The sequence below is a fragment of the Pituophis catenifer genome, unplaced genomic scaffold, assembly GCF_029215685.1.
Source record: "Pituophis catenifer annectens isolate HBS135680 unplaced genomic scaffold, rPitCat1.0.hap2 SCAF_2, whole genome shotgun sequence".
NCBI lineage: Eukaryota > Metazoa > Chordata > Lepidosauria > Squamata > Colubridae > Pituophis > Pituophis catenifer.
In genome coordinates, this window is record NW_027256882.1 from 76,093,131 (window position 1) to 76,118,639 (window position 25,509).

The 25,509-nt window shown below is 38.5% G+C and overlaps 1 protein-coding gene across 1 annotated transcript; it reads right to left on the minus strand.

Annotated features, from left to right (window-relative positions):
* Positions 1–392: 392 nt before the first annotated feature.
* Positions 393–24,330, minus strand: NINJ1 (ninjurin 1). Its single transcript, XM_070936976.1, has 4 exons — positions 24,094–24,330; positions 12,178–12,409; positions 4,212–4,367; positions 393–2,665 (listed from the first exon to the last, which is right to left on the minus strand). Exons 1-3 carry the CDS (start codon positions 24,202–24,204, stop codon positions 4,216–4,218), a joined length of 495 nt encoding a protein of 164 aa, XP_070793077.1. The 5' UTR covers positions 24,205–24,330; the 3' UTR covers positions 393–2,665; positions 4,212–4,215.
* Positions 24,331–25,509: the final 1,179 nt, after the last annotated feature.

The following is a 25,509-nucleotide window of genomic DNA, read 5'->3' on the forward strand; positions in this document are numbered from 1 at the left end:
TTGTTCTCTATTTTCTTGCTAGAAAAATTAACTTACTCTTTAGAACCTTATGATTATAATCTTATTAGTAGAAAAATGCAGCATCTGAAATGGTAAAGGAAATGGCTTCTCTCCTGTGTCTATAATATGTTATATACAGTATATATTATATAAAATGTATATATTTAATGAATCAAAATAAAAAAAAAATAAAATACATGTTAATAACATTAGATCTGTATGTCACTAAAAATTGAGTGCAGTTTGTGCTCACAAGTGATAAATTAGGAAAAATGTTCACTATATTTTTTAAAGGAAAAAATGTAGTAAATATAATATATTATATTCTGTAAGTTTAATTTACTGACTTGGTTTCATTAAAGATACTTTTTAAAAAATTATTGTTTCCTACGTAGATTGACTTTAAAAAAGCTAATGAGAGGATGAGAGGATGATAATGAGAAAAATTTGATACAATCAAAATTTGCTTCTCATCTTGTGCATAGGATGAGCCTTTCTATTTCTACTTTACAGTTTTAAAGTTAGCAGTGCAGGCCAGAGAAAAATGCACTGTGGCTTTTGAATTGTGTTGGAAAGATCCATGAAGAGGTATACACTCTAAGATGCATTCTAGAATGAGTCTTGATCACTGAAGCAGGAAAAATGGGGAAAACCTTGGCATTTCTCTATTCAAGTGTTGACAAGCCATCCTTAATATAAAGAAGATAGACCTATCAAGATTTTGCAGTGAGAAGTAATTCTTTTTAAAGCAGAAATTATGGTCCTTGTTGTGAAATTTATTTATTCATTAAATTTATATGCCACCCATCTCACTATCAAGAGTGACTAGGCAAAATGAGCACGGAGAGATATTTCTCACTGACATTATGCACAAAAAGAGTAAAAAAAAAGGTGCAGCACCATTTTGGTATTCTTTCAGAACGACTGGACCACAAAAGGAATGAGAGATATTTTTTATATCCCTGTTCTTCACAAGTCTCAGGGTGAAATGACCCTATTATCTCTGTATGTATTCTGTTTGTGAGTAACATGGAAAGTTGGCAGATGCTTAAGATACTCAAAATGGTGTAGCATATGGAAGAAGGAAAGAAATGAGAATAAATTTGCTATTCTGTCACATACAACAACACATGTGTTTGATTGTTCCCTTACATCATCCCTTAGTTTATGGTAAAGTAGATGGAACTCAAACACGTACACACATACACACACACAAACAACCCCTAGCAATTGTGTGAAATTACATTTTGGATGCAACTTGGAGTTTTGCTCCATTTTAGTCAGGCAAGCAAATTGTTCTGATTAAGTACTATATAAAGATAAACTCTCTTAAACAATTGATCAAAAGCTATAATAAACAGCAATTCCAGAGGCAAGAAATAAACAAAACTATATTGGGGTGTCAAAGTTGATTTCATTGAGAGCCGCATCAGGGTTGTGTTTGACCTCAGTGGGCCAGAGTAGGCAAGGCCAGCTCGACGTTACTCATGTCGGGGGCGCCTGTGGTGGCCCAAGCACTCTGCCAGTAAAAACAGGCTCCCAAGCTCCATTTTTGACTGTCATAGCCTCCTGCAACCCTCTTCCTGTGAAAATGGAGCTTGGGAGGGCTGCAGACGGCCCTCCTGAGCTTGTTTTCACTGGCACAACACCACAGTCCAGTCCTTTGCTCTTTCCAGGGCGGCACCACGGGCCAAATCTAAGCACCCCTTGGGCTGGATCCGGTCCTTGAGTCTGACACCTCTGATCTATATTATAATGCGTTTATACAAAGTTGTGATGTGTTCACACAGTAAGGTCATGCGTCATGCTAGACTATAGTTGAATTAACCATAGTTTATTAAATAACTGGCTGGGTTCGCAAAATGTTCTCAGCCATAAACCATGGTTTACAAGCCATAAGGCATGGCTTCACACATCACAGTTGTTCTAAGCAGACTACAGTATCAATGAAATAATACAAAATTGTACAATATATATTTCTACTTGGAAAAAAAAAGGTTGGACACCCACCTCTTTGGAACACTTGGAATGACTATCAGTGACCAATTAAAGGGAAGTGGTCTTTGCAAAACAAATGTTTGTTTGTCCCAACATGACCATCACTTTCTGCACTGATTGCATTCACTTTCTTCTTATCCATAGCACCCTACCAGACATAATTATTCATATGAAATTATATAAAAATGAACAATTTGGGTTTTATAGCTACATAATGCATTGGGATTTGAAAGTCTTGTAGACCAAATTATTGTTTAATGCTGAAATGTACATGGGTCTTTCCCTACCTATGCAAAGTCCATGCTTTCATATATAGATGCTCTCATTCTTGGTTCAGCATTTCTGTGAAGGCACAGGGACTGAGTTTCAATAGTCATAAGAAGGTCTCCGTGATTTACACTGCATTTTTTCCTAAAGCAATATTAATAGGTTTATGTGGAAAGTTCAGTGCAAGCATCTTTGGTTGCAACTCTTTACGCTACAAATAAAATTCAGTTTTCCTCCAAATGGCAGCCCATCATTTTTATAAGATTAAGAACGTATATAAAATGGCCTTTCTGGTAAATAATCCAACTCAAAGAAAGACATGCTTGTTGAGTTTCTTCATCCAAGCGAAACTGGCACAAAATACAGAAACTGTCTTCAGAATTTTAAAGAATGTTGGTCTCTGGCAGGAAAAAAGGAAAAATGAAAAACCAGTTAAAGGATCGAATGCAGCTTGCTTATTTTCATTTGAAGTAGCCCCTTTAATTCCTTTTCCCCATTTCATCACAGAATATTCAGACCAATTTCTATAGAGAAGGGGACATAAAATAAACTCACAACAAGAGAAGAGAGCACTGTCCCATAGTTACCTTGTACATATTTAATTCCCAGAATCACTGTTTGATAGGAATGCATGGCTTTAAGCAATTAAGTTTGGATCTTTCAGCAAAAATGAACTGAAGCTATCAGTATTCATAAGGGAGGAAAATGTCATGAAGAACAATGGCGGTGTCCATAAGAGAGTTTGGTGCTGACTATTTTTCATATTCCAAACCTTTTTCTATCTCATGAGCAATGTGGCACTTGGTGGACTAAACTATTTCTCCCAACTGATTCTATAATCTGATTGTATTTTCAGTATAATGCTAGAAAGGTGGCATGAATAAGCTTTGGGTTCATAAACTTCCCTCTTATCTTTTTATACATGCATTCATTTTCAACTAACTGAGATTTGTTGTTATCTGTACCATTGAACAAACAATGGTTTGCGTTAGTTGTCATCTGGGGAAATTAGCCAATTTCAGTTGATTCCAGCTTATTTGTTAATGTTATCAACCTACCTACTTATCCATCAAAACTCATTTAAAATTGAAATTAAAAAGCAGAGACAGAAAAACCGAGTTGGAAGGAACCCTGGAGATCTGAAATAAGATCAATGTTAAATACCAACTCAGTGTCCTGGTGAGATAGCTTCTATAATCACTCTGCCATAAGCAAGAAGGCCCTGTTTTCTTTTTATGTTCACATGGAACATAAAAAGTCTTTTCTGTGTATCTTAATATTTGGCTAGACATAAACAGAAAGATGTACTTTCTGAAATACTGACTAACTGTCGTTGTTCCACTGTTTTACAATGTGCAATTAAACTAAGTATAATTAATTAAAAATGGAAAAAGAGTTTATTGAACATGAAAAGGAAAATTTTCTGATCTTCATGAGGAGTTTCAAAGGAGAGTAATGCAATTTCTACTGTGACTAGGGCACAGATATAAAATAAAAAAATAGTATTACTCCTGAACCCATCTATAACACCCTGTACTCTGCAATACATAGAAATGATGTAGACTTATAAAAATGTTTCTTTACAACAGGGGTGTCAAACTCAATTTCATTGAGGGATGCATTTGGGTTGTGTTTGATCTCAGGTGGGGTGTGGCCAGGGGGCATGGCCAGCTCAACATCATTAGTTGAGGCTCCATTTTCTATCGTGATGGCCACCTGCAGCTCTCTGCTAGCAAAAACTGAGCTCAGAGAGGTCACAGGTGGCCCTCCTGAGCTCCATTTTTGCTGGCAGAGGCACCGCAGGCTGGTCCTTCATTGTTTCCAGGGTAGCCCCATGGGCCAGATCTAAGCACACCACAGGACTTTGAGTTTGACATTCCTGCTCTACAAGAAGAAACAGACTTTTTTCGGACTTTTATGATACTCTATTCTAAATTGGAGCTTACCTTTCTATGCCTTCTGTACTGGGGGAGACGGCTTCTGAACTCCAAAAGCAGTGATAAATATATTGACAACTACTATAATAAACACCAGTCCAGTGGCAAGGTTATTGAGAAAGTTCAGTTTGGCATGTTTTGCAGGATTATTAAGGTCATATTTAACTAGAAGGAAAGAACAGTGAAACAGATTATATTCTCACAAATGAACTTTTGGAAATGAAGCGGTCAGAGTGAGGAAGTAACATTTCAAAATTGCATGCCAAAGGGATTTCTGTGTAATTAAAAAGATGTGCAAAAAATTATTATATGAGGATGAGGATCCTTTTTAAGCTAAAAAAAAAGTGGATTTCCACATAGTAATAGTTGCACTTGGTATATGTTATACTATGGTAATCATTATATTTCAATCAACCTGCTGATTGAAATAAAATACAACCAACACTGAATTCAGTAGTCATAAGAAACGCCATTAAATGAACTGCATTTATCAATCAGAACAATATCTTTCTACAACTGAAAAACAGTATTGCATAGACGTATACTTCATTATTTTCCTATCCAGGAGTGGAAAACACTTTGGCAAGTCTCTAATCCAACACTTTCTTTTCACTCCTTCCAACTCAGACTTATTCAAAGAAGGATAAAGAAAAGATGCCAGGATGTCTGTATGCAATATACACTTAAAGAACAAATCAATCACACCCTGAAGGCCAACATCTTCAATTCTTTGGCCATATATACTGATGACAACTCTGAAATAAATTGATTTGTTTTAAAGGACCAGACTTTATTTTCTGGTTTCAGAAATGAACTTCTTTGTGGATACTCAAGGAAGCAATATACTATCATCAACTCCTTTACTCAACTGTATTTTTCCAGGACTATGGTGCCATGGAGCAAATCCAGAAAATGGTGAAGCTTCTTAAGAAGGTGCCAACAGGTATGATGAGTTCCCACCCATCCATCCATCCCAAGCAACTTTCCCACTTCAGATATGAATCCCAAATCCCAGGACTATGCAGACTTTCAGAGCCATAGGACAATGTCTCAGTTTCCCTCCTTCTGAAGAGTGTTGTTATTTTTTCCCTTCTTTTGACCGTTTGCTATGCTGTTATAATGGGTTGCACTTTGTTGTTAATATTCAAGGTTGACTCAGCCTTCCATCCTTTCTAAGGTAGGTTAAATGAAGACCCAGTTTGTGGGGGCAATAAGCTGACTTTGTATAAATATACAAAAGTATGAAGGCTATTGCTTAGCACATTGTAAGCCGCCCTGAGTCTCCGGAGAAGGGCAGCATATAAATCAAATTTATATATATATATATATATATATATATATATATATATATATATATGTAGGTCTTTGGTTATTCGGGTCTTCTCCCACGTAAAATTGGAAGTGTCTTGGCGACGTTTCGACGAAGTCTCATTCGTCCAGTTGCTCCTGGAAGCACGAAGCCGAGAACACCAGCCTGAAGATGACGAATGAGACTTCGTCGAAACGTCGCCAAGACACTTCCAATTTTACGTGGGAGAAGACCCGAATAACCAAAGACCTACATACAAACACCCGCGAAAACCTGAGAAAACATATATATATATATATATATATATATATATATATATATATATATATATATATATATATATATATTATTACTATAATAATATGTTTAGAATTTCTGCCTCTATTCAATTAATATTCCACATTTTAATTCGGTTACTTATTAAAGTGTATTTGATTTTAAAAAATAACATTTACAGGAAATGCAGACGGGAATCCCCATAATTAATCTAGTTCTAGCTCAAACTGGGGATTTCCTTTCTTTGTTCCATTAAGCAGCAGACTTCCCAGCTATCCCAAAGTGGGGATCAAAGAGGGTCAAAAGTGCATTTTATATAATAACAATTGCAAATAGGGCCACTTTGGGGTAAAGGACCAATTCTGTTCATACCTCGACCTGTGGATCCTAGTTGTGACACTTTCTTCCTGTATGAAACCACAAGAACTAAAAAGTGGAAGTGAGCTTCAGGAAATTCAGAAGCGTAAGCGTAAGAGAATCACCACTCTTACACAATGCATTTTCCAGGAGCCAGCACTGCAGTTTAGATTAACACATTCAGGTATTTTCCCAGGGTGAGTTCTTTGGAAAGGAATATCAACCAGTTGCAGTAAGAGGCTTTCAAATCAAGAGACTCATCCGGTTTTAGAGCTGATATGTAGCTATTTCACCATAGCAATGGAAGCATGGATTTTTTTTTAATGCAAGTATCTGTATGAACAAACCCGAGTTCTAAGATTTCAGAGGGAATAACAAATAGGCTGTATAAAGCTGAACTTGAAACTGTTCTTATGTATGGGGAAATGTTAAACTTTTTATTAGAGGAATTCCTCCCATTTTGTAGAGATTAAACTATTCCTTTTCCCCTTCCATTTCAAAAAGAAAGCTCTTGCAATTAATATAGGGTTTTCTGCAGATAAAATGTATAGCAGGGGCACCTTGGGGGAATTTAAAAAAAAAATCAAGTTAATGATAATATCCTATCCCTTATTTTTACATCTGTCACAATGCACATAAATAGGGGGCAGGTCTTTGATATCACTGGCACAGCTGCCATCCTAAATGTTTCTGACACACCCACCCACACCCAAAGGCCCCTGATTTATAGTGCATCCAAGAGGAAACTTTCCACACATTCCCAACTCAAATGGCAAATCTTTCGTTTGTGCTGCCCTGTGTCTTTCCTTAAACATTAATCTGGGAAAGAAGCTGTGACATTTTCAAGTGGGCTAAAGTTCATTTGATCTCATGAAGACAGCAAAGAAAATCAGTTCCTGTCCTCCTCCTGTTTTCTCTCAGCCTGTAAAATAGGGAAGTTGAGAGAGATACATGGTTCCCAGCCCTCACAATCTAAAAGACAGAAGAAAATAGGGGGGGAAAAACATATAATCCAACTGCAAAAACATAGACTTGGAACACGATCAAAGGAAGAAACTGTGGACGAAGGAACAAAAGAGGCAGGGAAAAAAAACCATTCTGGTAGTTAAGCTGACAGCTTCCTTCCTCCCCTTTTTACCCTACAATTTACAAGACTATTGACAAGCCAATGTCTTCTAAACAAAGTAACCAAGAAAAAAAAGCAAAAGAAAAATCTACCACTGTATATCTCAACATGATAATGCAGAACAATCATTGCAAGAAACATCATTCATATTTTCTTCCTACTGCTGTCAATTGTATCCATCTCCCATGCTCAACCTGCCTTTGTACCAGGAATCTGTCACCATTGAGAGCCTGTTAGGGCACAATGTTTCATCCCTACATAACCCCTTCTCTTCCGGATATTTACAAAGTGTTCCAAATTCATGTTTCACAGAATACATTAGTATAAATAAAGAATATTTCTTGTAAGAATTAAAACAGCCATGTCCTCCAAAAACTCTCTTCTTGATGTGTAAGTGTGGATATGTGGCACAGAGAACATTCCCATGGTGACTGTATTCATATCTAGGTGGATTTGTGACAATGAGGGAATTTAACGCTGTCTACATCAAAGGCGGCACAGGAACTAACAAGCTAGAAACCTCCAGAGGATAATATTTCCACATATAATTATTGTAGATGACGCACCAAGCAAGAAATTGGACTAGATGACTGCTGAGACACCTTCTGTGACAATATTAGACCATAACAACAACAACCACCACCACCCAAATAATGGGATATAATGATAAAAAGTATGAAGATAATTATATAGCAAAGAATGAAATCTATAAGGCAGGCAAAGGAGGGGTAGTCTTAATTATCTTCAGAATGGTAATCTTTTAAAATACTTTACATCTCACATAATGTAAATGGTAATAGAACTGATCGATAGGAAGACAACTATAGATTCAAACTGAATTGGTGCAAAAGATTTTAGATAAAATATGAATATTGTTCAACCAACTGGAAACTAATCACAGTGCTATTTGATCTATGACGTTATCTGCAAAGTTTAAAACAGTCACATTTCATTCTGAAAATGAAATGTTTAAATAAAGAGAAGGTTAGCAAAAAAAGAAGTTGAAAGAATAAGACCAGAGATCTTTCTTTCAAAGATACATTGAGGTCACTCAGAGCCAGAATAAAACAAGCTCATTTATGCTGAAAAGGCAATGCCTAAAGGGTTAAGAAAGGACAACTGAGATGAGGTACTAGATACACTGAGAATGAGAAACCATTCAAATCATGAGATTTCAAATATTCCTTCTAAAGAGTCCTAAAACAACTGAAATATTATATTGATGTTCTTTTATCATAAATGCATAACAAGACTATTTTCTATAACAGAGTAGAAATATATCTCTTTATTTACTAGGCAACTGGCCAATATAACATCAACTTTTAAAGTGTTCCTGATCTTTTATTTTATTTTAACAGCAGTTTCACCATCTACTCTGGTGGCACAAGTATTGCAGTATAAGTACAGTATTGCAGGCTAACTCTGCCCACGGCCTGCAGTTTGATCCTGTTGGGATGCAAGGTCGAAAAAAGTCAGTGAAAGAGAAAATATATGTTTTATGAAAATATATATGGGATTAATGAAAAAAAATAAATCTTCTAGTAACTGATGTCTAAATTTCCTTCAATATAAGACACATGGTTTATACCAATCCTGAAAAATATGACTTGGAGAGGACAATCACCTTTATGCTCTTCTTGTGGTTTCCCATTAGTATCTAGTGATCTCATATGGGACAAGATTGCTGAATCTGAAAAGCCTTTAGACCGATTCAGCAAGATATTTTGCACATGCTCTTGAGTTATTTCACTACAAACTGTTGGCATATAAACTATATCTTTATTACTGCCTGCTTCCAGCGCTGGATGACTATGTTTCATTTCCTAATACAATACTATTTAATATATACCCACAAAGAAAACTCTATATGCATGTAGAAAATGACAGTGTACTTAAAATACTTGTTACAATCTTCTGGTAGAAGACAAGTATAATTCAGTTTATACATTGTGTTAAAAATGTTATTCTTAGGTTTCTATGCAATTCCTGAGCTAAAAATTACTTCTTGGACACAAAAGTAAATATCTATAATCTTCTACCAAAATGTATAATTTCCCAGAGCAAATGAATGATAATCTATGATCCCTGAAAAAAATAGGTTATGTTTTAGCCTGCAATCCCATAGAGCTGATGATTATATTACAATTCCAGTGACCACCTAGAGAACCAAACACAGAAAAATGTTTACTCTTGAATAGAGAGTTCTGTACTGGGGTTCTCTTCCCACCTGGCACAGAATGCCCCAAGACCAATTATCTCTAATATTGGAGGATAGAAAGAGCTGTGTTGAGGTATGGGTCAAGAGAAGCTGTGAATATTCCTTAGCAATAGTTCTAAAACAGCATCTCATCTGGGTTGGCCTGGCAAGGAATAATTCTCTTCCATTCAAGTCTGGGTGGTACAGTGGTTAGAATGCAGTACTGCAAACTAACTCTGCCCATGGTCTGGAGTTCGATCCTGACAGGCTTGAGGTTGACTCAGCCTTCCATTCTTCTGAGGTCAGTAAAATCCAAATTGTTAGGGGCAATATGCTGACATTGTAAACTGCTCAGAAAATGCTATAAAGTACTATAGAGAGGTATATAAGTCTAGGTGCTATTGTTATTGCTATTCAAACTATTAACACTGACTTGGAAGGAAAAACTTATATTCTTGATGTAGTCCCTATAGCTGTCATGAGCCCTTTAAGTTTCTGAAAAGATGATTACTGTTTCTGGCTCTCCCTCTTATACCAGGAAGGACTAGTTATCATTTTTAATTAATAATTCCATCATATGGGAAAGTGTACAAATGAAGTAAAAATATCACTCATGCATACTGAACTCTGAAAATGGGGATGAGAAATCCTACAAGAAATCTGAGAAAATATTGGGAGATCTTTTCTCTCCCATGAGAAATGTTGTATTATTTTCCTGAAAATTAAAGATTATGAAATTCAGTGTTTATGATGCTAAAAAATCTTTGACACAAGGCCTTTATGTACTTATGTACTACTATTGGATGATTACTCACACAAAATGATTTCACAGAATTACATAATTATGACTATACATACTTCTTTATGTAAGAATCTACTCATTCCTCCTCTTATATACTAGAAATAAGCAGTACACTACAACTCTCAAATGTGTTATTCTTTTGAAAAGGATTACCATATCCTAGAGATTAGCGTGATCAAGATCCTACCAGCCTTTGGCAAATTGCTGAAGACCTGGATTAGCTTCAAGACATTGGGAACCGCAGGTTGGATGGCCTATGAGACAAGATCTTATAATATTGTAGCATACTTGTTGGGTTTGTTCTTGGTAACCACTGTAGGGTGTTGTTTTTTTTAAATGTTTAATTGATATTACTTTTTGCATGATTTTTAATGTGTTGTTGGCCTCCCAGATTCACATCTGCGAGATGGGCAGTCATATAAATGATATTATTTTCAAAAGACAAGGCAGTATTCATTGCCAACTTTGCTCTTATTAATAACTAGATTTTCGGTCCCCAAAAGCAAATTCTTAGGCAAGTCTGGTCAATGGTTCTGCCTCCATCCCTGGATGCCTACAAGTCAGGATGATCATCTATATAAGTGAACCTGATGCATCTGTATAGATCTTCCCTTGATAGCCATCTGATTGTCCAGCAGTAAAGGATTCAAACTCATGGGGTAGGCATGATACTCTTCCTTTTAGCTCTTTGGGAATTAAGAATGGAACAATGTGAAATGCACTGATGAGGTGAGGGACTATGTCCCTACACTTCACCTCCAGAGTGGTGGGAGGGAAAACCTAACTGTGTTCATGTGTGCAGAGAGTGGAAGCTGGCCCTGGCCAGACACAAGGCATCGTGATACAAGGCAAGGTGTGACTGGTGGAGGAGCCTGGAAGAGCTAGCAAGCCAAGTGCCATTAACTAATTGGTGTAAAACTAGTTTGCCTCTTGTGGTTCACCAAGGATAGGCATACAAGCACCAAATGAGATGAGCTAGCAATCTATCTCAAGAGAAAACTGGACTTTCTTGTTTTTCTTTGAAGATGTTTCATTTCCCATCCTAAAGAAGCTTCTTGGATGAGAAGGAAAATGTCTTCAAAGAAGAAACAAGTCCTGTTGCCTCTTGAAAAAATATCTTTGGGACAACCATGACCTGGATGACTGAGAATCTTCATAGAACTAGCAATCTAGGCTGTCAGGACTGCATTGTGTCTAGCATGTATAGATTTCCCATATGCTAAATTAATAATCTCCACAGTTATATTCACACCTAAAAAAAAATTGAATAAAAAGTTTTTTTAAAAAAAATCTTAGGGTGTAAAAAGGGGAGTTGGCTATAAAACACTTTTTAAAAAACATTTTGCTATTAAAATGGAAACAGTATGTATGTATGTATGTATGTATGTATGTATGTATGTATGTATGTATTTATTTATTTATTTATTTATTTATTTATTTATTTATTGCGATTTATATGCCGCCTTTCTCCCTAGGGACTCAAGGCGGCTTACAAAATGACAACTTCAATACAAATCACAATACAATACCAAATTAAAATCAGTAACCCAATTAAAAATGATTTAAAATTATACCAGTGTACCCCCAAACGGATCAGTTTAATTGGCAGAAGAGCCACGTCTTCAGCTCGCGACAGAAGGAAAGAAGGTCGGGGGCTGTCCTGAGCTCAGTGGGCAATCCATTCCAGAGGGTCGGGGCTCCCACAGAGAACGCCCTCCCCCTGGGGGTCGTCAGCCGACATTGTTTGGCCGACGGCACCCTGAGGAGGCCGACTCTGTGAGAGTGCACAGGACGATGGGAGAACGGCTGGAGATGGTCCTGCAAGTACCCCGGGCCTAAGCCATGACAGTACCATAAACAGTTGTGCTGTGGCACAAAATAAGCAATGATTTAGGTTGCCATACATACCAAGGAATATTAGGAGCACACCAACTATAATCTGAAGTGCGAGTGAGATGCTGATGAGAATGATCAGTGGAGCATAGAATCCGAAAGAGGGTCCTTGCTCCATCACAGCTTTCAGCTGGGATGCGTTGGCCATGAGCAAAGCAATATCCAACATGCTTTCGGCTGCACTCTTCTTATTGGCATAATGGTTCATGTTAATTTGTCTATTTGACCGTAGCCATTGTCTTCGATCCTGAAAGGCAAAAAACATTTCAAAGACATTTATCAGCAAGGATTCAGATAGCATTATAAACATGATAGGGGTGGGAAAATTAATAACTTGTTCAAATTAGTTACCGGTACATGTTTGTTTGAAATTGTAACAACTTTCTACAGGGACTGAAGGCAAAAATGGAACAGTTCAGATTAAGGAGATATAGCACTGGCCACTGCATATTATATTGTAATATCTTAAAACAAGGGTCCCCAACCAGTGGTGAAATCCATTTTTTTTACTACCAGTTCTGTGCCCTTGGCTTGGTGGGTGTGGCGTGGCTTGATGGGCATGGCAGGGGAAGGATACTGCAAAATCTGCATTCCCACCCCACTCTGGGGTCAGCCAGACATGATATTTGCTGGTTTTCCGAACTATTCAAAATTTCTGCTACTGGTTCTCCAGAACCTGTCAGAACCTGTTGGATTTCACCCCTATCCCAACCCCCAGTCCACCAGTCCTCAGCCTGTTTAGAACTGGGCCACGTAAGCAGTAGGCGAATGTGTGACACTTCATTTGTGCATGCACAGGAGCTAGATTGCAGACAGGCAACCATCCCCTCCTCCCCAGTCTCTGGAGCCAGAAAGGTTGGAGACTGCTGTCTTAAAACACTTCATTACAAATATATTAAAATGGAAGGAGAGAGGAGAAAAAACATATAGCATTCACAGCAGGAATATAACTAAGTCTAAACATGACCTATGTTTGGGAAATGACAAGAAACAGCTTAAATGTCCATGCTTTAACATTTTTTTCTTTTTCTCTATTTTATAAAAGTTTTAACTATCCCATTACTGGGGGGAAATATACTTCTTTTCTAAACACTTTTGGTTTTGTTTTTTTTATAAAATCAGAATATATTTCTGATCATTCTCTTGAGATCATGGCTTAGCCAGTAAACATCAAGCACTTAGCAATAGCATACTACTAAACACACAAAAGTCAGGCCAGAAAGCACTTTCTATGGAGACAAACATGTTTCCAAGTTTCCTCACTTACATCAATTTCAGTAGAATTTTTACAGATTTTACTAAATTAAATCATTTTACTAAGATAAAAAAGTTACCCAAGAGCATCAAATGTCTATGGAGATTCTCAGTTATCCAAGTCATGGTTGTTCCAAAGGTGCTTTTTCAAAAGGCAACTGGACTTTCTGGGTTTTTTTTCCTGAAGACGTTTCACTTCTCATCCAAGAAACTTCTTCCTGTCAGAGCTAAAGAAGCTTCTTGGATGAGAAGCAAAACGTCTTCAAAGAAAAACCAGAAAGTCCAGTTGCCTTTTGAAAAAAAACCTTTGCTTTTTCAGCAAAGACAAGAGCATCAAATCAAATATTTAAATAGCATCAGAAAAGAAAAGAAAAAATATTGGATGCCCAGTTAATGTTTCTGTGGTAGTGTTTTGAGGATAGCTAGCTGCTGAAATGACCTCTCCCCCATTTGATACTTTCTTCCATATTTATTTTCCATGTAAGCTACAAATTGCTCCACATCTGCAGTAAATCTGCTCGAGAGTTACATGGTATACAAAGTACTAAAATAATTGAAATGTCAGCAATATTAATGAGTGAAAATAATCCCCATATTAATTCTGTTCTTTTCCCACACAATCAAATAGAGGAAACAGGCATGTTGTAATATCCTTTTGTCAGGCATCTTGTTTCTGCTGTTTTATAACTGATAAGACCTATGAAAATAAACAATTAATCCAAGAGCAAAGTATACTTGCACCAAATAGCACTATGAATAAAACATGCAAGAGTAAGGTGTTAACAGTGTGTGCAATTGTGCTACAGAATAAATGGTGGCAGATAGAGTTAGACCTTGACTTCCAGCCACAATTGAGCCCAGAAATATACCCATAAATCATTGGGATCATTAAGCAAGGCACCCACATGATTGTTTCACTTAATGACCACAATCCTGGCTCTCCCTGTTGTGGCCATTAAGGTAAATGTGCAGGCTGCTATGCAGAACTCTTGGACCTTCAGGGGATGGCCGAAGACTATTGGCACTCACTGAAGCTGAGTTAAGCCTGTGCTCTGCACTCAAGAAAATTATATTATTTTTCTTTTTTTCATTTTCATTTCTTTTGGCATTTTTCTTTTCAAAGTGACCTGTTGTTACGTAATGACTTGGCACTCTACAAATGCTTAGAATATTGTCTTTTTAATAGTAATTTTATTTTTAAAAAGTCAATTGCAACAATAAAAAAAGAAGAAAAGGAAAAAGTAGAAAGAAAAGTATCTATGAAGTTTCGCAGCCATCCAGGTCATGGTTGTCTCAAAGGTGCCTTTTCAAAAGGCAACTGGACTTTCTTTGCTTTCTTTGAAGACGTTGAACTGAAGAAGCTTCTTGGAGTGAGAAGCGAAACATCTTCAAGGAAAACAGAATCCAGTTGCTTTTTTGAAAAAGAAAAATATAGTAAAAGAAGATATGTATATGTACAGTCAGGTCCAGAAATATTGGGACATCGACACAATTCTAACATCTTTGGCTCTATACACCACCACAATGGAGTTGGAATGAAACAAACACAATGTGCGTTAACTGCAGACTGTCAGCTTTAATTTGAGGGTATGTACATCCAACTCAGGTGAACGGTGTAGAACTTACAGCAGTTTGTATATGTGCCTCCCACTTGTTAAGGGACCAAAAGTAATGGGACAATTGGCTTCTCAGCTGTTCCATGGCCAGGTGTGTGATATTCCCTCATTACCCCAATTACAATGTGCAGATAAAAGGCCCAGAGTTCATTTCAAGTGTGCTATTTGCATTTGGAATCTGTTAGTGTCAACTCTCAAGATGAGATCCAAAGAGCTGTCACTATCAGTGAAGCAAGCCATCATTAGGCTGAAGAAACAAAACAAACCCATCAGAGAGATAGCAAGAACATTAGGCGTGGCCAAAACAACTGTTTGAAACATTCTCAAAAAGAAGGAATGCACCAGTGAGCTCAGCAACACCAAAAGACCTGGGAGACCATGGAAAACAAGTGTGGTGGATGACCGAAGAATTCTTTCCCTGGTGAAGAAAACACCCTTCACAACAGTTGGCCAGATCAAGAACACTCTCCAGGAGGTAGGTGTATGTGTGTCAAAGTCAACAATCAAGAGAAGACTTCACCAGAGTGGATACAGAGGGTTCCCCACAAGATGTAAACCATTGGTGAGCTTCAAAAACAGGAAGGCCAGATTAGAGTTTGCCAAACAACATCTAACAAAGCCTTCACAGTTCTGGAACAAGATCCTATGGACAGATGAGACCAAGATCAACTTGTACCAGAGTGATGGGAAGAGAAGAGTATGGAGAAGGAAAGGAATTGCTCATGATCCTAAGCATACCACCTCATCAGTGAAGCATGGTGGTGGTAGTGTCATGGCGTGGGCATGTATGGCTGCCAATGGAACTGGTTCTCTTGTATTTATTGATGATGTGACTGCTGACAAAAGCAGCAGGATGAATTCTGAAGTGTTTTGGGCAATATTATCTGCTCACATTCAGCCAAATGCTGCAGAACTCATTGGACGGCACTTCACAGTGCAGATGGACAATGACCCAAAGCATACTGCAAAAGCAACCAAAGAGTTTTTGAAGGGACAGAAGTGGAATGTTATGCAATGGCCAAGTCAATCACCTGACCTGAATCCCATTGAGCATGCATTTCACTTGCTGAAGACAAAACTGAAGGGAAAATGCCCCAAGAACAAGCAGGAACTGAAGACAGTTGCAGTAGAGGCCTGGCAGAGCATCACCAGGGATGAAACCCAGCGTCTGGTGATGTCTATGCGTTCCAGACTTCAGGCTGTGATTGACTGCAAAGGATTTGCAACCAAGTATTAAGAAGGGAAAGTTTGATTTATGATTATTATTCTGTCCCATTACTTTTGGTCCCTTAACAAGTGGGAGGCACATATGCAAACTGCTGTAAGTCCTACACCGTTCACCTGAGTTGGATGTACATATCCTCAAATTAAAGCTGACAGTCTGCAGTTAACGCACATTGTGTTTGTTTCATTCCAACTCCATTGTGGTGGTGTATAGAGCCAAAGATGTTAGAATTGTGTCGATGTCCCAATATTTCTGGACCTGACTGTATATGTATATGTATATATATCTCTACATGGGGCTCCCCTTGAGGAGCACCCGGAGGCTCCAGCTGGTCCAGAATGCGGCCGCGCGGGTAGTTATGGGAGCAGCATGGCGCTCCCATGTGGCTCCCCTCCTGCGCGAGCTGCACTGGCTCCCTGTGGTCTTCCAGGTGCGCTTCAAGGTCTTAGTTACCACCTTTAGAGCGCTCCATGGCTTAGGACCGGGATACTTACGAGACTGCCTTCTGCCACCAATAGCCTCTCATCGCCCAGTACGCTCCCATAGAGAGGGGCTTCTCAGGGTGCCGTCAGCCAAACAGTGTCGACTGGCGGCCCCCAGGGGAAGAGCCTTTTCTGTGAGGGCACCCACCATCTGGAACGAGCTCCCCCCAGAGATACAGAGGATTCTGGATCTGCGCACTTTCCGACGTGCCTTCAAAACATTCCTGTTTCAGCAGGCCGGCCTGGCCTAACTTTCCCTTTATATTGCTTTTGATTTTATTTTAAACTGGGTTGTCTTGAATTATCTAGGACCAGAGTGTTTAGTATATTTTAATTGGTTTTTTTAACGTTTGTATTACATGTATTTTTATCGTTCGCTGTTCACCGCCCTGAGTCCCTCAGGAATAGGGCGGCATATAAATTAATTAAATAAATAAATAAATAAATAAATAAATAAATAAATAAATAAATAAATAAGTAAATAAACATATATATATATATATATATATATATATATATATATATATATATATATATATATATTTAAAACTTTCTCCTTCATCACAATAAGTATAAACAATTTTAGTAATTTATCACCTTTTCTTAAAATAAATGACATTGTCTTTCCATAACCCATCTCTTATCTATAAACAAATTCATAAGCCTCATTATTTCAGTCCTGATGACAAAAGTCCATTAACGGTTACCAGAAATAAGGACATATCTATTTTAACCTTGGTCAAATAAACCAAGTTTATATTGCCTTCTTTTTCTTTCAACAATTTTGATTTTAGTCCCTACAAATGCCCTAGAATTTGATTTCTTTTTATTTTTTGTTCGTCCTTTCTCATGAACTTTTTCAAAGCTTTAACAAGCCCCCAATATAGGATGATTAGAATATAGAATTATTCAGGACATTCTCTTGGTTTGTTATTTGTATATCCCTTTTAATTATTAAGACATCCACAGGGGGTTGATCTAGAGAACCTCCAAGGTCTCTTACAATTCTATTATTCTGTATTGAGTAAAACTTTTCAGAGAACCAGATTTGAAGAGCAAACTGCAACGTACCGGTATATTTTTCCAGGATTTCCTGGCAGTTGTGCATGACAACCTTGTTAGCACAGAAAAAGACAAATCTGCTTTAACAAGTTCCCAAAGTTGATATGTGTGCCCCCATATGCATTCTAAATCACATTTAGCCTTTTGAATCCAGATCTTTGCACAGCTCTGGTTTTTATACGCCTGATGAGGCAGCAAGAAAAGATGTAGAGATCTTTTCAATGAAATGAGAGTATATCACGACTGGATTCTCCCTTTTCCTCCAATGCATTTTTCTGCACTACAATTTGACATTCTCTGTTAACATTTCCAGTAAAATCCTGAATCATGAGCAAGGGCTTGGACTCAAAGATCTCCCAACTCTGTCATTCTATTATTCTGTTAAATTCACTTTCACTTTGAGTGATTTTACAGCTTGTTCACTAGCAACATTTTTGAAACAGTAGCTTTATATAACTATTTTATTGCCCTTCAAAGTATGCCTATTGTTATTTACCGCATTTGCCATATTTTACTCCTAAAAGTGTCATTATGATAAAGTCTGTTGTGAGAGGACACGGTTCTAATTGGTATCAGGCTTGTTTCCATCAAACATGATTTTAATGAGATCAGAATTAAAATCATGTTGAACTCAGAAAATTACCATTTTAGCATTCAAAATTTAATGCAATGAATGCAATTATTGGAATTATGCACCAAAAATATGTGTATGTATTCACAAGACTGCTTTTGCAATCAAGATAAGATTTAGAACTTATGCAAAAAATAGTTTCCCTATTTAAGACACTTATTTAGAATTTCACAGGATATTGCTTCAGGGGAGTTATTCTCCCAACTTCCACAACTTTGCAGCATTTCAGAAAAAAATTCCATCTAATATTTTTTCAATATATTTGTCAGAAAATCCATTAGGTGTAGAAAAGAGCAACAGTGAGAAAAGGATTTATTTATTTAATATTTTAGGTTAGGTGGAGCTTAAGTGTTAAACCACAGTGGGAGATTTCATCATTTAGCCTATTGCTAATGTAAATACTGACCTTTTAATGTTAAAAGCATCATTTCATGCTTTTTTCTCTAGACTACAGGTCTGTGCAACAACTCAGGTCTAGCCTGTATGAATAGTAACTTTGTATGTTAAGATGAAAGTGACTGGATGTCACTGAATAAGAGCCATAAAATGAAATATTGGTCTTTTATGAAAGAAACTTTGTTTAACTCAAAGCAATGTCATTTAAAGAGGATTCATATATTCCACCAAGTACTTTCTTTGGATTCACCCTACTATAATACTATGTAACACTGACTTGAAAATTCTAGTAAGTTTGTCTGCCATATTGAGGGCAACACTGAAAATAGGCTTTTAATGGGTGAAATTGAAGCTTTAAGTCTCTGCAAGACTCAACCTACCATCACCAATCTTCCTCCCAAAGGACCACATCTATTGGCTCCATCAATTCTGCCTTAGTACAATCTGTGAAATGGCTTTATGTCTATTTTCAATGGGACCTTTGGCTTGTTTCAGAAGACAAAGCATCCATTGTAAACAATCTTGTAGAATTTAGGCGTGTATATATTTTATTTCCTTCATTTCCTTTTTTGTTCTTATCTCAAAGGAATACATTAGACAAATTAAATGAAAACACCTTTAAGTACACTAATGTAATTTAAATGGGAATTCTCGATTGTTTAATTACCACAATGAACTGCTTCTCAGGATTTAAGTCCATTTATATCTACTTTTCACTTAGATATTTTAACATGCTATGATAGCAAGTAAGGGTTGTTGTTAGGAATTAGCACTATCAATAGCACACCTAAATTTGAGGCAGACATTTTCATTTACATAAAAAGCCATTAAATGTTTAATCAAATTCTGTTCTGCAAAAAATGTCTTTTAATGTTTTCTCTCTGCAGAATATGCTTTATAAGACACGAGGACATCCCAGCTCCTCAACTACAAAACGCCAAATCGGCAATTTTTTACACAATTCCTTCATCACAAAAAGGAAGTTGAAAGTAGGCTTCACAAAATGGATTATTCATTCCATCACAGATAAAGCATCATCATTGTATGATTTTTTTCCCCTGTGACACAATTTTCATGCCTGGACTAAGTCATTTTATCCGGAAATAGGACAGTTCCGCAATTATATGACAATATATATTCCATGAAGAATCCACCTCACTGAGACTGTTTCCAGTTGTTAAACTTATTACAATGAAGAAATCCTTTAGATAGGATTATCAGATGTCTGAACAGGCAAAGGGAAACACTGACAATTGGAAAGGAGAATAAATGGGGAGAAAAAGGAGGAAAAACTAACTATTTAACTTTTATGACATCAAATTACAGTGAAAAACTGAAAAAATGTACTTAGATCTATATGTATATGAAATTAAATTTTCCAATATTAGAAAGACTGGCTTGTCAATCAAGATATTAGGAGACATCAGTCCCAATAATGAAATTATCTTGAGAGATATTACAAAAATTCTGTAGAATCTTGTAGTGGCTTGTCAATTATTACAATATCACTGAGCAATATGCCTGAACATGAAATAACAGCTGGATAAGCGGAGAAAGTAAACAAGAATCTGATTCATAGGCTTAATGCTATGACACGTGCATTTTCTAATTTCACTTCTGGCTGGCATAATTCACTGAGATTCAAAATCATCCAACTAAGAAGTAGACAGTTATTTAAAAAGCAGTACATAAACTTTTACAGATGTCATAGTTTTGTCAAATGCTCAAACACACACATCTGGCATGTCCTATCTCTTGACAAGCTCTAAGAAATTATTTCCTCTTTGGTAGCAAATAGGGAATAAATTAACCTATGAGGATGTAAATAAGATGTTTAAAGAAATATAACCTATAACCTCTCAGCTTGAGTTTGATATTTCGTGTGTGAGACAAGCTAAATAGAGTGAATGACTGAATATAAGAAATAAGTAATATTTTTCTGAAATAGGAATTTGCTTCAGAGATGATAGACATGAAGACCCTTTTGTAGAATCCTTGTAACTATTATTCAATTCAAATATTTTTTTTCTTGCAAGGTAACATTCATTTGATTTCATATATTCCTGAATTATACTCTTGTTTTGGAACCATTTAAATTCTGACATGCTATAAGACAAAGATGTATTTTCAATATCTCTACAATATTCAATACGACTGATGTTTTAGTAAAGTCTTATCAAGTCAAAATTGACTCCTGATGATTTCAAGAAAATGTCAACCTACAGGTAGTCCTCAACTTATGACAATTGGAACCAGAATTTCTGTTGCAAGCAAGGCAGTTATGTGAGTTATCTCTGATTTTATGACCTTTAAAGGTCATTTTTAAGTTGTTAAGCAAATCACTGCAATTGTTAAGTGAATCAGGTGGTCATTAAGTAAATCTGGCTTTCTCCATTGACTTTGCTTGTTAAAAACCAGCTGAGAAGATGGCAAATGGTGGTCACATAACCCACCTTTCTGTCACACATGGCTCTCCTCCTAAAGTACAATGACTATGAAGCAACAAGAGTTAGTAGCAAAGAATTTCTGATCTCCCCTTACTAAGGGATTCATGTTATTTCTGAAAAAAAGAAAAGTCTATCTGGAAACATGCTTTCTGAAGGCCATCCTTTTAATGTAGGGGCAGTAATGATTTAGAATCCAGAAAAGGAGCCTGGTGGCTCAGCAGACTAAAGCACTGTTATTAACATCAAGCTGTCTGCAATTACTATAATTTCAAATCTCACCAGGCTCAAGGTTGACTCAGCCTTCCATCCTTTCTAAGGTAGGTAAAATGAGGATCCAGATTGTGGGGGCAATAAATTGACTTTGTATAAAGTATACAAAAGTATGAAAGCTATTGCTTAACACATTGTAAGCTGCCCTGAGTCTCCGAAGAAGGGCGGCATATAAATCAAAAAATTTTTTAAAAAAAGGCCCTGCTACAATTTATTATCCCCAAAGACCATAACCATACAGAAGGGAATTATCTCAAAATGTCTAGAGCTGTGATGGCAAACCTATGGCATGCATGCCTCAGGTGGCACGCGGAGCCATATCTGTGGGCACGTGAGCATTGCCCTAGCTCAGCTCCAGCGCACATGTGTGCACTGGCCAGCTGATTTTCGGGCCTTCTGGGCCCACTGGAAGTCGGGAAACGGGCCATTTCTGGCCTCCGGAGGGCCTCCAGGGGGTTGGGGAAGGCCGTTTTTTGCCCTCCCCAGGCTCCAGGAAAGCCTCTGGAGCCTGGAGAGGGCAAAAAATGGGCCTGCCAGGCCCACTGTTCCATCGTGTGCCAAAAGCGGAGGGAGCACGGGGGTGGGGGTCACGTGCGCATGCACAGGGAGGCACATTGAATTCTGGGTGGGGGCACGTGTGTGCGCGACACCACCACCCCCGCTCCCCCCCCTTCGCACGTGACAGCAAAAAGGTTAGCCATCACTGGTCTAGAGGGAACCTGTTGCCAGTTTCTTTGTAGAAACTGGATTGCATTCTCTACTTAGAGACATTGCCACATGTGTGTAAATTAATTCTCCAACCCACATACATTCTTGATGTTTCTGAAAGAATTACACTGGGGAGCGCATATCTTCTTCCCTTCTCACACCTTTCCTACTGAAGCTTGGATGGGATTCCTTTCCATCTCCAAACTGAAAAGCAAATGAGAGAAAATCCTGTCTGGTTTTTGTGAGGTTGGTGGCAAGTTTAAAGGATTTTACTTCACTAAGTTTGTATCCCTAATTTCCTTTTGACGTACTGATGTGATAAGTGATAAAAAATTGGTAATGTTCCCAAAGACTGACTAGCTAAGGCAATATTTATAGACATGACATTTAGTGCTCTTCTTTCCCCCACCCATTTTCAGTCCTGACTTTGAAAACAGATGACAGGGTGGTGCCATGGTAAGCCCCAGCATAAAGGATACCCAGTTCAGTTCAACCATGTGATTTCTATAAAACTGCTGAAGGAGTTCTAAAGCAGTTTCACAGAAGGCAGATACACTCTTTTCTTTTTTTACCCTGTAACCCCTTAATTCGGGAATATTTTGTTAAAATCAAAAAAGATAGAAGCACGAGTGACTGTGACCCTTTCTTGCATAACACATCCATGTGTTACAAAAAATACTTTGCCTGAAGTCAATCAAGGTATTTATAAAACTATTTTCTTCCAGAATAAAGGAAATGAAGAACTAAATTCTCTACATGTTAAGAAGCATTTGGGGTTAGAACACACTTACACCGTCTCAGAATGAAATTCTGTTGAAGTTTAAATCACCTTTTCTCAAATTGCAGAATGGATAGAGGAAGGTGTATCACTTATTTATTTGTCCAATATAGATAGCTGCCCATTTCACACAGGTGACTCATACATTTCAAAGAAAACAATTAAAAACAAAGCCTTGAAACCAATAAAAACAAAAATAAACAAAACCAATGGGAGAGTGCATTTAAAGTCTTACATGCGTTATAGCCATTTCACCGGCTCCCTATTTCCATGAGATCCCCAAACCTCCTGACAGGACCACGCTTTAAGAGATTCCTGGAAAATCATTTGGGGCCAATCAGATTCCAGCTGGTACACTCTAGTAGTCCATCTCTCCCTAGCCTAACTTCTATCTTTTATTTTATGTACACTGAGAGCCTATGCACCAAGACAAATTCCTTGTGTGTCCAATCACACTTGGCCAATAAATTAAAAAAAAATCTATTCTAAGTCCAATCGTGGTTCTTTTTCTTCCCTGAATGCCATATGTCATCTGGCCACTTGTTTGTCTCTTCCTGTAAATTGGTGGGAAAGTCTTCCCAGTTCTGCCATCTTCCATCGTTTTTTTTCTTTCTTTCCACAACATTGCCCACTGGCATCTATGCACGGGAAAACAAGCAGCCTCTTGCCAAGCGGCCCCTCCACCCACCGCGCATTAAATCTCTCCCAGCCGAGCAGCCGGAAAGCCGCCCTCGCTGTCTGAAGAGATCCAACTTCGCCTTTGGAGGCATTCCAAAGCGAGACGCGATTTACGGGAAATCTCCGCGCCGGGAAGAAGCCCCTCATTCCTTCGGAGGTGCCCCCCGAAAAAAAACATCCTCCAAGAGGAGACCTCTACCCGCTTGCCTGCCAGGGAAAGCAGGCTCTTCGGATACACAGGCCTCCGCGGCGCTGGCTGACGAACCCCATGCCCGCGGGGCACCTTCGCCCTGCTTTCCCGCCCAGAAGCAGCTGGCCGGTCGCGGCTGAATGGGTTTTTGTCCTCTTGGCTTGCCCGCCCGAGAGAAAGCGAGAGCCTCTTACCTCGTCTGGAGGCGTCGCGTCCCCGTTGGCGTTGGCGTTGGCGTTGTCATTGCCGTTCCCCATTGCCGTGGTCAGCCCGTTCATCTCGTGGCTGTCTGGGGTCGAGCCCATGTTGCCGAGGCAGCTGCGGCGGCGCGGTGCAAAATGAGACGGGCGAAGGCGCGCAGTGGGGAGCGAAAACGAGGCACTTGTTATGAGGTCTTGTGTTTAAGCCGGAGCGCAATTCTCACGGCCGCCTTCGACCCTACTCGGGAAAGAGAGAGAGGGGAGGAGCGAGAGGAAGGGAAGGGAGCGAGCGCTGGGTTTCCCCTCCTGACCAGAGGCAAAGGGAACCGCTCGGCGCGGCTGCGGATACTGAGGCGTTGCTGTGGCGACGAAAGGCAAGGGTGGTGGGGTTTTTTTTTTTCCCAGCTGTTGAAGGAATTTGTCCGGACGACTGACCTCTGGCGGGGAGGGATTGGGGCGGGAGCGCTCCCTCCTTTTCCTCGCAAGGAAAGTGGGAATTCGCCCACGTCAAAAGTTAACACTCCTTGCCAGCCAGTGATGCCTGCTTGACCCCAATGGGAATTACCGAAGACGGAGACGGCCTTCCTTTGTATCTGTACCTTTCAATAAGCTCGGGGGTTTTCCTCTTTCTTCTGTCTCCAAGGGACCAGAGTAAACATCACAATAGTAAGCATCACTAGGGTTTTTTTTCCCCTGTGGGGCACTAAATGCAGTGCAATATGGGAATTTATGAATTAACCGGTAGCCTTCTGGATGGGGATTTAAGAAGAAATAGGATATACCAGCCCAGTTAATACATTCTGAATTAGAAGGACGGGGGGGGGGGGGATGGATGGAGGGACGGACATGATAGCAGCATTCCAGTATTTGAGAGGCTGCCATAAAGAGGAGGGGGTCAATTTATTTTCCAAAGCACCAGATGGCAGCAGAACAAGAAACAATGGATGGAAATTAATCAAGGAGAGAAGCAATCCGGAATTGAGGAGAAACTTCTTAACAGTGAGGACAATTAATCAGTGAAACAGCTTGCCTTCCGAAGTTGTGGGTGCTTTATCACTGGAGGTTTTCAAGAAGAGACTGGACAGCCACTTGTCTGAAATGGTATAGGATCTCCTGCTTGAGCAGGGGGCTGGACTAGAAGACCTCCAAGGTCCCTTCCTGCTCTATTCGGATTCTGAATTCTGCTTCTTCTCATCTATTGGTATCTTTTTTGGGTGCAAAGGTGCAACTTTTTCAAATAACTTTTATTACAGTATTACTACAGCTCCCATAAAGGGTGGTGAGGAATCGGAAGAATGTATTTATTTCATTTGTTAAATTTTTACACAGTTCATCTCACCTAAGTGACTCTGGGCATTGATTCATACTTTTTTCTGCCTTTGGTCCACTCAAAATTGCATTCCCTTTCAT